This window comes from Pseudophryne corroboree, chromosome 5 (assembly GCF_028390025.1).
Source record: "Pseudophryne corroboree isolate aPseCor3 chromosome 5, aPseCor3.hap2, whole genome shotgun sequence".
In the NCBI taxonomy this organism is placed as follows: Eukaryota; Metazoa; Chordata; class Amphibia; order Anura; family Myobatrachidae; genus Pseudophryne; species Pseudophryne corroboree.
The window spans coordinates 11,026,809-11,041,399 of record NC_086448.1 but is presented as its reverse complement, the minus strand read 5'-3'; the positions used below and the strand labels follow the sequence as shown (position 1 = coordinate 11,041,399).

Sequence of the window (14,591 nt, the reverse complement as noted above, 5' to 3'; positions counted from 1 at the left end):
CAGTGCATTCCCAATCACATGGCTGTCCATGCGCAGTGCATTCCCAATCAGATGGTTCTATACATGCGCAGTGCATTCCCAATCAGATGGTTCTATACATGCGCAGTGCATTCCCAATCAGATGGTTCTATACATGCGCAGTGCATTCCCAATCAGATGGTTCTGTACATGCGCAGTGCATTCCCAATCTGATGGTTCTGTACATGCACAGTGCATTCCCAATCACATGGCTGTCCATGCGCAGTGCATTCCCAATCAGATGGTTCTATACATGCGCAGTGCATTCCCAATCAGATGGTTCTGTACATGCGCAGTGCATTCCCAATCAGATAGTTCTATACACGCGCAGTGCATTCTCAATTACATGGTTCTGTACATGCGCAGTGCATTCCCAATCACATGGTTCTGTACATGTGCAGTGCATTCCCAATCAGATGGTTCTGTACATGCGCAGTGCATTCCCAATCACATGGGTCTGTACATGCGCAGTGCATTCACAATCACATGGTTCTGTGCATGCGCAGTGCATTCCCAATCAGATGGTTCTGTACATGCGCAGTGCATTCCCAATCACATGGTTCTGTACATGCGCAGTGCATTCACAATCAGATGGTTCTGTACATGCGCAGTGCATTCCCAATCACATGATTCTGTACATGCGCAGTGCATTCACAATCACATGGTTCTGTACATGCGCAGTGCATTCACAATCAGATGGTTCTGTACATGCGCAGTGCATTCCCAATCACATGGTTCTGTACATGCGCAGTGCATTCACAATCAGATGGTTCTGTACATGCGCAGTGCATTCCCAATCACATGATTCTGTACATGCGCAGTGCATTCACAATCACATGATTCTGTACATGCGCAGTGCATTCACAATCAGATGGTTCTGTACATGTGCAGTGCATTCACAATCAGATGGTTCTGTACATGCGCAGTGCATTCCCAATCAGATGGTTCTATACATGCGCAGTGCATTCCCAATCAGATGGTTCTGTACATGCGCAGTGCATTCCCAATCACATGGCTGTCTATGCGCAGTGCATTCCCAATCACATGGCTGTCCATGCGCAGTGCATTCCCAATCAGATGGTTCTATACCTGCGCAGTGCATTCCCAATCAGATGGTTCTATACACGCGCAGTGCATTCCCAATCACATGGCAGTCCATGCGCAGTGCATTCCCAATCAGATGGTTCTATACATGCGCAGTGTATTCCCAATCAGATGGTTCTGTACATGCGCAGTGCATTCCCAATCTGATGGTTCTGTCCATGCGCAGTGTATTCCCAATCAGATGGTTCTATACATGCGCAGTGCATCCCCAATCAGATGGTTCTGTACATGCGCAGTGCATTCCCAATCAGATGGTTCTGTACATGCGCAGTGCATTCCCAATCAGATGGTTCTGTACATGCGCAGTGCATTCCCAATCAGATGGTTCTGTACATGCGCAGTGCATTCCAAATCACATGGCTGTCCATGCGCAGTGCATTCCCAATCACATGGCTGTCCATGCGCAGTGCATTCCCAATCAGATGGTTCTATACATGTGCAGTGCATTCCCAATCTGATGGTTCTATACATGCGCAGTGCATTCCCAATCAGATGGTTCTATACACGCGCAGTGCATTCCCAATCACATAGCTGTCCATGCGCAGTGCATTCACAATCAGATGGTTCTGTACATGTGCAGTGCATTCACAATCAGATGGTTCTGTACATGCGCAGTGCATTCCCAATCAGATGGTTCTGTACATGCGCAGTGCATTCCCCAATCAGATGGTTCTGTACATGCGCAGTGCATTCCCAATCACATGGCTGTCCATGCGCAGTGCATTCCCAATCACATGGCTGTCCATGCGCAGTGCATTCCCAATCAGATGGTTCTATACATGCGCAGTGCATTCCCAATCAGATGGTTCTATACACGCGCAGTGCATTCCCAATCACATGGCAGTCCATGCGCAGTGCATTCCCAATCAGGTGGTTCTATACATGCGCAGTGTATTCCCAATCAGATGGTTCTGTACATGCGCAGTGCATTCCCAATCTGATGGTTCTGTACATGCGCAGTGCATTCCCAATCACATGGCTGTCCATGCGCAGTGCATTCCCAATCAGATGGTTCTATACATGCGCAGTGCATCCCCAATCAGATGGTTCTGTACATGCGCAGTGCATTCCCAATCAGATGGTTCTGTACATGCGCAGTGCATTCCCAATCAGATGGTTCTGTACATGCGCAGTGCATTCCCAATCAGATGGTTCTGTACATGCGCAGTGCATTCCCAATCACATGGCTGTCCATGCGCAGTGCATTCCCAATCACATGGTTCTGTCCATGCGCAGTGCATTCCCAATCAGATGGTTCTATACATGTGCAGTGCATTCCCAATCAGATGGTTCTGTACATGCGCAGTGCATTCCCAATCAGATGGTTCTATACACGCGCAGTGCATTCCCAATCACATAGCTGTCCATGCGCAGTGCATTCCCAATCAGATGGTTCTATACATGTGCAGTGCATTCCCAATCAGATGGTTCTGTACATGCGCAGTGCATTCCCAATCAGATGGTTCTATACACGCGCAGTGCATTCCCAATCACATAGCTGTCCATGCGCAGTGCATTCCCAATCAGATGGTTCTATACATGCGCAGTGCATTCCCAATCAGATGGTTCTGTACATGCGCAGTGCATTCCCAATCTGATGGTTCTGTACATGCACAGTGCTTTCCCAATCACATGGCTGTCCATGTGCAGTGCATTCCCAATCAGATGGTTCTATACATGTGCAGTGCATTCCCAATCAGATGGTTCTGTACATGCGCAGTGCATTCCCAATCAGATGGTTCTGTACATGCGCAGTGCATTCCCAATCACATGGCTGTCCATGCGCAGTGCATTCCCAATCAGATGGTTCTGTACATGCGCAGTGCATTCCCAATCACATGGCTGTCCATGCGCAGTGCATTCCCAATCACATGGCTGTCCATGCGCAGTGCATTCCCAATCAGATGGTTCTATACATGTGCAGTGCATTCCCAATCAGATGGTTCTGTACATGCGCAGTGCATTCCCAATCAGATGGTTCTATACATGCGCAGTGCATTCCCAATCACATAGCTGTCCATGCGCAGTGCATTCCCAATCAGATGGTTCTATACATGCGCAGTGCATTCCCAATCAGATGGTTCTGTACATGCGCAGTGCATTCCCAATCACATGGCTGTCCATGTGCAGTGCATTCCCAATCAGATGGTTCTGTACATGCGCAGTGCATTCCCAATCACATGGCTGTCCATGCGCAGTGCATTCCCAATCACATGGCTGTCCATGCGCAGTGCATTCCCAATCAGATGGTTCTATACATGTGCAGTGCATTCCCAATCAGATGGTTCTGTACATGCGCAGTGCATTCCCAATCAGATGGTTCTATACATGCGCAGTGCATTCCCAATCACATAGCTGTCCATGCGCAGTGCATTCCCAATCAGATGGTTCTATACATGCGCAGTGCATTCCCAATCAGATGGTTCTGTACATGCGCAGTGCATTCCCAATCTGATGGTTCTGTACATGCACAGTGCATTCCCAATCACATGGCTGTCCATGTGCAGTGCATTCCCAATCAGATGGTTCTATACATGCGCAGTGCATTCCCAATCAGATGGTTCTGTACACGCGCAGTGCATTCCCAATCAGATAGTTCTATACACGCGCAGTGCATTCTCAATTACATGGTTCTGTACATGCGCAGTGCATTCCCAATCACATGGTTCTGTACATGTGCAGTGCATTTCCAATCAGATGGTTCTGTACATGCGCAGTGCATTCCCAATCACATGGGTCTGTACATGCGCAGTGCATTCACAATCACATGGTTCTGTACATGCGCAGTGCATTCCCAATCACATGGTTCTGTACATGCGCAGTGCATTCACAATCAGATGGTTCTGTACATGCGCAGTGCATTCCCAATCACATGATTCTGTACATGCGCAGTGCATTCACAATCACATGATTCTGTATATGCGCAGTGCATTCGCAATCAGATGGTTCTGTACATGTGCAGTGCATTCACAATCAGATGGTTCTGTACATGCGCAGTGCATTCCCAATCAGATGGTTCTATACATGCGCAGTGCATTCCCAATCAGATGGTTCTGTACATGCGCAGTGCATTCCCAATCACATGGCTGTCTATGCGCAGTGCATTCCCAATCACATGGCTGTCCATGCGCAGTGCATTCCCAATCAGATGGTTCTATACATGCGCAGTGCATTCCCAATCAGATGGTTCTATACACGCGCAGTGCATTCCCAATCACATGGCAGTCCATGTGCAGTGCATTCCCAATCAGATGGTTCTATACATGCGCAGTGTATTCCCAATCAGATGGTTCTGTACATGCGCAGTGCATTCCCAATCTGATGGTTCTGGCCATGCGCAGTGTATTCCCAATCAGATGGTTCTATACATGCGCAGTGCATCCCCAATCAGATGGTTCTGTACATGTGCAGTGCATTCCCAATAAGATGGTTCTGTACATGCGCAGTGCAATCCCAATCAGATGGTTCTGTACATGCGCAGTGCATTCCCAATCAGATGGTTCTGTACATGCGCAGTGCATTCCCAATCACATGGCTGTCCATGCGCAGTGCATTCCCAATCACATGGCTGTCCATGCGCAGTGCATTCCCAATCAGATGGTTCTATACATGCGCAGTGCATTCCCAATCAGATGGTTCTATACACGCGCAGTGCATTCCCAATCACATAGCTGTCCATGCGCAGTGCATTCACAATCAGATGGTTCTGTACATGTGCAGTGCATTCACAATCAGATGGTTCTGTACATGCGCAGTGCATTCCCAATCAGATGGTTCTGTACATGCGCAGTGCTTTCCCAATCAGATGGTTCTGTACATGCACAGTGCATTCCCAATCACATGGCTGTCCATGCGCAGTGCATTCTCAATCACATGGCTGTCCATGCGCAGTGCATTCCCAATCAGATGGTTCTATACATGCGCAGTGCATTCCCAATCAGATGGTTCTATACACGCGCAGTGCATTCCCAATCACATGGCAGTCCATGCGCAGTGCATTCCCAATCAGATGGTTCTATACATGCGCAGTGTATTCCCAATCAGATGGTTCTGTACATGCGCAGTGCATTCCCAATCTGATGGTTCTGTACATGCGCAGTGCATTCCCAATCACATGGCTGTCCATGCGCAGTGCATTCCCAATCAGATGGTTCTATACATGCGCAGTGTATTCCCAATCAGATGGTTCTGTACATGCGCAGTGCATTCCCAATCACATGGCTGTCCATGCGCAGTGCATTCCCAATCAGATGGTTCTATACATGTGCAGTGCATTCCCAATCAGATGGTTCTGTACATGCGCAGTGCATTCCCAATCAGATGGTTCTATACACGTGCAGTGCATTCCCAATCACATAGCTGTCCATGCGCAGTGCATTCCCAATCAGATGGTTCTATACATGCGCAGTGCATTCCCAATCAGATGGTTCTGTACATGCGCAGTGCATTCCCAATCTGATGGTTCTATACATGCGCAGTGCATTCCCAATCACATGGCTGTCCATGCGCAGTGCATTCCCAATCAGATGGTTCTATACATGCGCAGTGCATTCCCAATCAGATGATTCTGTACATGCGCAGTGCATTCCCAATCAGATAGTTCTATACACGCGCAGTGCATTCACAATTACATGGTTCTGTACATGCGCAGTGCATTCCCAATCACATGGTTCTGTACATGTGCAGTGCATTCCCAATCAGATGGTTCTGTACATGCGCAGTGCATTCCCAATCACATGGGTCTGTACATGCGCAGTGCATTCACAATCACATGGTTCTGTGCATGCGCAGTGCATTCCCAATCACATGGTTCTGTACATGCGCAGTGCATTCACAATCAGATGGTTCTGTACATGGGCAATGCATTCCCAATCACATGATTCTGTACATGTGCAGTGCATTCCCAATCACATGATTCTGTACATGCGCAGTGCATTCACAATCAGATGGTTCTGTACATGTGCAGTGCATTCACAATCAGATGGTTCTGTACATGTGCAGTGCATTCCCAATCAGATGGTTCTGTACATGCGCAGTGCATTCCCAATCACATGGGTCTGTACATGTGCAGTGCATTCCCAATCAGATGGTTCTGTACATGCGCAGTGCATTCCCAATCACATGGTTCTGTACATGCGCAGTGCATTCCCAATCACATGGCTGTCCATGCGCAGTGCATTCCCAATCACATGGCTGTCCATGCGCAGTGCATTCCCAATCAGATGGTTCTATACATGCGCAGTGCATTCCCAATCAGATGGTTCTATACACGCGCAGTGCATTCCCAATCACATGGCAGTCCATGCGCAGTGCATTCCCAATCAGATGGTTCTATACATGCGCAGTGTATTCCCAATCAGATGGTTCTGTACATGCGCAGTGCATTCCCAATCTGATGGTTCTGTACATGCGCAGTGCATTCCCAATCACATGGCTGTCCATGCGCAGTGCATTCCCAATCAGATGGTTCTATACATGCGCAGTGCATCCCCAATCAGATGGTTCTGTACATGCGCAGTGCATTCCCAATCAGATGGTTCTGTACATGCGCAGTGCATTCCCAATCAGATGGTTCTGTACATGCGCAGTGCATTCCCAATCTGATGGTTCTGTACATGCGCAGTGCATTCCCAATCACATAGCTGTCCATGCGCAGTGCATTCCCAATCAGATGGTTCTATACATGCGCAGGGCATTCCCAATCAGATGGTTCTGTACATGCGCAGTGCATTCCCAATCAGATAGTTCTATACACGCGCAGTGCATTCACAATTACATGGTTCTGTACATGCGCAGTGCATTCCCAATCACATGGTTCTGTACATGTGCAGTGCATTCCCAATCAGATGGTTCTGTACATGCGCAGTGCATTCCCAATCACATGGGTTTGTAAATGCGCAGTGCATTCACAATCACATGGTTCTGTACATGCGCAGTGCATTCCCAATCACATGGTTCTGTACATGCGCAGTGCATTCCCAATCAGATGGTTCTGTACATGCGCAGTGCATTCCCAATCACATGGTTCTGTACATGCGCAGTGCATTCCCAATCACATGATTCTGTACATGCGCAGTGCATTCCCAATCACATGATTCTGTACATGCGCAGTGCATTCACAATCAGATGGTTCTGTACATGCGCAGTGCATTCACAATCAAATGGTTCTGTACATGCGCAGTGCATTCGCGCAGTGCATTCACAATCAAATGGTTCTGTACATGCGCAGTGCATTCCCAATCAGATGGTTCTGTACATGCGCAGTGTATTCCCAATCACATGGTTCTGTACATGCGCAGTGCATTCCCAATCAGATGGTTCTATACATGCGCAGTGCATTCCCAATCACATGGTTCTGTACATGCGCAGTGCATTCCCAATCAGATGGTTCTGTACATGCGCAGTGCATTCCCAATCACATGGTTCTGTACATGCGCAGTACATTCCCAATCAGATGGTTCTGTACATGCGCAGTGCATTCCCAATCAGATGGTTCTGTACATGCGCAGTGCATTCCCAATCACATAGTTCTGTACATTCGCAGTGCATTCACAATCAGCTGGTTTGCGTACAACTATGAATCAGGCAAAAAGACGCAGATGGAAATTGAGAGAGATCACATTTTGGTGGGCACTTGTGAGTGGTAACAGGGGGTAGCTGGCCGGATGTGGGCATGTCATGGTCTGAAGACACAGTTGCATGTACACAGATGACTATGTTCAGACCAAGATTCTGCACCTCCATACATCTGGTGCGATCCCTGATGGAGCATCTTAGTACACCACAGCCAGAGGCAGACCATCAGCCATTGCAGTAGCATAAAGACATAAGTAGGGTATCCCTGGCTCAGTGCAATAGGAGCCTCCCAGTTCATGTTAACTACCTTGCCCCCAGATGCATCATCCCTAGACTAGGGTGCCACCTGGCCAATGAAAACCGTGGCAGATCCAAATATAAACAGTACCCAGCAATGGTTTTACCTCTTTTATCTTCTCCAGGAAGTAGTCGATGAAGTCTCTGGGTGACCCAGGACTTAGCGTCTTCTTGTGTTGCTCAATGTATTTTTTGACAAATGATTTTAGCTCCGAGCTCTCTTTGAAGAGTTTCTGCTTGAGAATTGGTACATCCATGAGAATCGGGAACTTGTTTACAAACTATGAACCCAGAAAACAGAAAATGCATGAACATAGTGAGTGAAAGATTTATGGCTGCTCTGTCAGGTACAGTGTTTGCATCATAAAAATAAAATGATTAAATTCTGCTGGCTGCATGATGCATAGTGCGGGCACCTGTCTCCGAGGGCCTTGTGTAGCCTTGTACAAGGGAATTGCCCCATCTTTATGCTATCATTGAGAAGCCTCCTGAGTTTTCTGGGGGGCTGAGTATGATTGGACGAAAGTTATCCTGTTGACATAAGTTATGTTGACATGTACAGTATGATATGTCAACACGAAGAACTGTCGACTAACAGTCCCTGGTGGTCTAGCGGTGTCTTATCTTGTACCAGTGTCAGCAGCGACAACTTCTGGATCACATTGCAATGGCGATGTCTGGACAGTGTTCTGGTGAGTTTTTCCTCACTATCTCTAATCCCTAACCCTCCCACTATTACCTGACCTTAACCAGCCCCACCACAGTCTAACCCTAACCATTCCCCTAGTGCCTAAAACTCCACCCATCCACAGCCTAACCCTTAACCTACCCCTAGTGCCTACTATATTGGTGTAACGTGTATAAGGGGTACTACTGTGTGGTGTAACGTGAATAAGGGGTACTACTCTGCAGTGTAATGTGTATAAGGGGTACTACTGAGTGGCATAATGTGTATAAGGGGTACTTCAGTGCCGTGTAATGAGTATAAGGGGTACTACTGTGTGGCGTTACATTTATAAGGGGTACTACTGAGTGGCATAATGTGTATAAAGGGTACTACTGAGTTGCATAATATGTATAAGGGGTACTACTGTGTGGTGTAATGTGTATAAAGAGTATTACTGAGTGGCATAATGTGTATAAGCGGTACCACTGAGTGGCATAATGTGTATAAGGGGTACTACTGAGTGGCATAATGTGATTAAGGGGTACTACTGTGTGATGTAACATGTGTAAGGGGTACTACTGGGTGGTGTAACATGTATAAGGGGTACTACTGAGTGGCATAATGTGTATAAAGGGTACTACTGAGTGGCATAATATGTATAAGGGGTACTACTGTGTGGTGTAATGTGTATAAAGAGTACTACTGAGTGGCATAATGTGTATAAGCGGTACTACTGAGTGTTATAATGTGATTCAGGGGAACTACTGTGTGATGTAACATGTATAAGGGGTACTACTGGGTGGCATAATGTGTATAAAGGGTACTACTGAGTGGCAGAATGTGTATAAGAGGTACTACTGAGTGGCATAATGTGATTAAGGGGTACTACTGTATGATGTAACATGCATAAGGGGTACTACTGTGTGGTGTAACTTGTATAAGGGGTACTACTTTGTGGCGTAATATATAAAAATCACTACAGTGTGGTGTAATGTGTATAAGGGGCACTACTGTTCAATGTAATGTAATTTGGTGTAATGTAATAAGGTTATACTACTGTGTGGCATTATTTGAATTGGAGGTACTATTGTACGGCCACGCTCCTTCTCAATGAGACCATGCCCTATTTTTTGGCACACTGTTTGTACTTGGAATATGCATATTGTTGCACCTGGGTCCACCACTGTTTAGTTCCGCCACCATACACAGGTGTCTAGGGGTGGGACTATACAGGAAGGAAGAGCTGAGTGCCGCATCCCGAGTGCAGCGGTAGCTCTGACAAACAGTGCTGCTGATCCCCGGAACCATCGTATAGTTTTATTAGAAGTTACATCTCTAAGTTTAACTGAATAGTACCATAACAGTACTGTGTACACAGAAATCACGTTGGTTGCGCGTCATGAACAATAACGCCCAAATGGGCATTTGGATCAACATTTAGATTGCACCTCCAGTGTGTAGAATTTACTAAACTACAAAAATGGTCCTGTTACTTTTTACCATATGTCACTGACCTCGGCCGGCCCACTCTTCGAATACACCAATCTGAGAGTTGCACCAGTGCCATGCGAATCAACGCCGCCACCGGCAAAGACTTTTCAACGTACTACAGACGTTGCAGGCATCTTTAGCTTTACCTGTAACCATAAATCTCATTATCTCATGAAAAAATAGGTAACATGGACCTCGCTTGGCCTAGGTTCAAGAACACAGCAGTAAGATCTAAAATTATATTTTTTTTATCATTAAGAAATACTGTATCTTCGGGGTTTACAAGGATAAAAAGATTACAAAGAATATAAGGAGTTTTAGAAAAGATATACAGGTTACTAGCAGTCTCAAAAAACAAAAAGGGAATAAAGAAACTCAGAACCCCATCTTCCTGTTCCGGCTGCATGGAGTGAGCAGCTTGTCTCACTGCTCCCCTCCGTATGAAGCTTATCTGACACTTTTACAAGGCTTATTTAGCCTCCAACCTCCCCCTAATAGATCACCCTCTTGTCAGCAGCCGCTGTGAGAAATTCAGCCCGAATCTCTCCCCCCTCCTCCTTCAACACACAACGAGGAGAGACACGCTGCATGCACCAGGCATCAGACGGAGTCACAGCTCACCTCTACGAAGCCCACCAACGTATACACACAGTGCTAGCAGGTGCTTCACTGCACATAATTAAGGCTCCCCTTCCTGAGTAAAGGGTGCAAGGGCACATTAAGAAGAGAGACACACGCTGCTGATACGGCTCACGTGTCACCCACCACTGTGCTCCGTGCTGAAACAACAACAGACGGAGAGATAAACAGCTCCCAGGAGGTAAGACACATCTGTTCCACTTAAGACTGCACACTGGCTAGTGAAATGGAAAAATACATCACATACTCACAACCTGCCAGATCACAACAACAGACACTAAGACAAATTAAAAGGAGTCCTGAACCCAGTTATGAGGACACATACAGAAACACTGGCAGTTTCCCCAGCCTCAAAGAAAAAAATTGCACCTGCCCCATTGGATGAAGAACAGGTCTCCCAGCTCAGGGAACGCAATACTCCTCTCACATATGGAGATCTGGTTGATGCTATAGCCTCTACAGTGGGCCCAATGCTTTCCAAAGCAGTCAGCAACATCTCTACCCAATTGAACCAACTCTCAATTAGAGTCACCACTGCTGAAAACACGATTGGCACAGTGGCTCACCATTTAGCAGACTTGCAAGGTGAAGTTAAAAGGCTAGAGAAAGAGAACTACCATATAATTAATAAACTAGAAGAAATAGAGAATCGATCACGGAGGAACAATATACGCGTAGTGGGACTACCTGAAACATTCAAAGGGGCAACTCTAGAGGATTTTGTCAAAACCACCCTACCCCAAATCTTAGGGATTCAGGAAATCTGCAAAGACTTAGTAATCGAAAGAGTACACAGGATAGGCCCTCCCCCAAGACCGAACGACTCCCGCCCTAGAGTCACCATATTTAAGTGCCTCAGTTATACCCACAAAGTGGAATTGTGGAAAGCCTCCCGAAAACAACCCATACTGAAATGGGAAGGACTGACGCTACGACTATTTCAAGACTTCTCAGTCGAAATTGACCAAAGCCCGCAGAGCTTTCTCCCCCATCTGCTCACGCCTTATTGCTGATAAACAAAAATTTGCTATAATCTACCCAGCCAAGCTACGCATCTTTTATAAGGACAAACACTATGACTTTAATTCTCCTAATGATGCTACTGAATTTCTCGAGGATTCAACCAACTCTTTGGAATCAGACATCGCCGACCATGACTAACAGAGACTCATAATAGTCAGTCCCACCTCAATAAGAACTCTCCACTCCCAGGAAAAACTTATCCAGATCCATGCCAACACTAGGGGGGCAGGGAAAGTTACCTTAGATTAGGCTGATTACGGAGTCAGCATGCTCCGGGTTATTGATGGGATTTTTCCCACGACAATTGCACTGTTTATTTTTATTTTTTTTCTCTATGGTTACGGAAGTTACATGACTGTTTATTACTTCGATCTGATATGTTTTTCAGATCTCGTTCTGAGACAAATTTCTCACCCAATTATGTCTGTCTCCCCCACCCTTCAATGTTCTCTTCCTCCCCCCAAACTTCCCTTCCCCCCTTCCCCCACGTATCTGGTTTAGGATACTTGACGATGTTAGGCTTGACCGAAGTTATGAAGCATGGCGACACTTAAGATAGGATCATTAAATGTGGGCGGGTTTAATTCCCCTGCTAAACGCAGGATGATTCTGGTATACTGTAATAAACTAAAACTGGATATAATCTTCATTCAAGAAGCACACCTGATTCATTCTGAAATACTAAAGCTTCAGATGATAGGCTGGAAACTAGTAGCTTGTGCCCCCTACTAATCAAAGACAAGGGGTGTTGTAACCTTGATACAACGTTCCATCCCTCTTGAAATATTTAATACAACTTCAGATGCTGAGGGCAGGTTTTCTGTAGCTCATGTCTCCATTTACGCTAAACCATATAGCCTGTGCAATGTCTATGCTCCCACAATTTACAAAAAATACTTTTTCATGCATCTCATCTCTGAACTTTCACAATACTCACACTGCTCCTTAATAATCGGAGGAGATTCCAATCTAATCTCGGACAAAACCCTAGACAGATCAGCCACCCCCAGAAGAGGCTTCTCTCTACCCAAACTAGGAATACCACAATTCACTGAACAACTGAACTTGGTAGACGTGTGGAGAGCCTCCAACCCCACCACAAAAGACTTTACTTGTCTCTCGGTGGCCTGTCACACTCTATCAAGAATAGATGACATGCTGATTTCTCAGACCCTGTTCACAAGGGCATCCTCCCCCACTATCGAACCAATCACGATTTCAGACCATGCACTGCTATGGCTTGTCCTACATGTATCTGAAGAGCAATCCTCCCAAATCATCTGGCGATTCCCATCACACCTAACATCTTCCTCCGATTTTAAATCTATGTTGACAGACAGTTGGAAAACCTACCTTTCCAACAACCAGTCTTCAACCCCTCCTTGTTCTGGCAGGCGGCTAAAACTGTCATGAGGGATGACATAATTTCATACACTGCAAAATTGAAAATAAATTACACAAAAACATTTCTTAAACTACAACAGGATGTATCTAAAACCTATACTGACTTTCGCATTACACCTACTCTACATAACAAACAACAATATCTGACATCTAAAACACATTTTAACGAATATCTTAATAAACAAGGGAATAGACAATTATATAATATCAATTATAGATACCACAAATTTGGCAACAAATCTGGGAAACTGCTCACTAATATACTTAATGGGGATAGATCCCCTATGACAGTTTACCCCCTGAGACGCCCAGATGGTTCACTCACCTCCTCCAATAAACAAGCAGTAACAATCTTGCAAGATTTTTATTCTAACCTCTATACACCGACCCCCTCAGTGAATAAGGACATTGATCACAATTCTGAACTTCCCAATCCTACTTTGCCACCTATCTCCTACCCCACTCTAACGGCTGACATGAGAGAAGAATTAGAGAAACCAATAACATCAGAGGAAATAACAAAAATAATTAAATCATTACGGTCACATAAAGCACCGGGCCCAGATGGGTTTGGTGGAAATTTTTATAAATTAATGATCTCAGATATACTGGAAACACTAGTAAATGCGCTCAATCTCATATTAGAACTCGAAACCCCTCCCCTTTACTTTAACTCAGCTTATATTAAAATATTACCCAAACTGGGAAAAGACCTATCGCTACCAGGGTCATATCGACCCATATCACTACTAAATTCCGATTATAAGATCCTAGCTAGAGTTATAGCGAACAGACTCAAACATATCATGCCTAAGATTATACACCCAGACCAAACCGGCTTCATTGTAGGCAGACACTCGGTTTTAAACATTAGAAAGGTCATCTCCGCTGTACAGCAACTTCAATTATCCTCCAATAATATCCCCCCAGGCATAATCATGTCATTAGACGCAGAAAAAGCCTTTGACCTTGTCCTCTGGCCCCATTTATATGAAACATTGAACAATTTCGGGTTCACCCCCCGCTTTATCACCTTCATTAAAAAATTGTACACCAATCCACAATCTCAAGTTATGTGTAATGGCCAATTTTCAGACCGCTTCGAGCTCTTCAGAGGTACAAGGCAAGTATTCCCATTATCTCACATTTTGTTCGCAATAGCCATAAAACCCCTAGCAATCCTTCATCGAGATTCCCCCCATTTTACCGGCATTAAGATATCCACTTATGAATTATAAATTTCTCTATTTGCAGATGACATGCTTCTCTTTGTTTCCAACCCCTTGACTTCTATCCCTTATATAATGAATATGATTAATAATTTTGGTAACAAATCAGGTTATAAAGTCAACTTTGACAAATCTGAAATTCT

General features: G+C 45.4%; 1 protein-coding gene across 7 annotated transcripts in view; it reads right to left on the bottom strand.

The window, feature by feature from the left end:
* LOC134927086 (cytochrome P450 2F2-like) overlaps window positions 1–14,591 on the bottom strand; it is a 322,012-nt gene that overhangs the window by 46,893 nt on the left and 260,528 nt on the right. For 6 of the 7 annotated variants that reach the window (XM_063921090.1, XM_063921085.1, XM_063921088.1 and 3 more), the window contains one exon: window positions 8,103–8,276. The exons of the other annotated variant lie outside the window; for it this stretch is intronic. In XM_063921090.1, coding sequence (XP_063777160.1) covers window positions 8,103–8,276 — 174 coding nt within the window. The remainder of the gene's footprint in view (window positions 1–8,102; window positions 8,277–14,591) is intronic. 7 annotated transcript variants of the gene reach the window in all.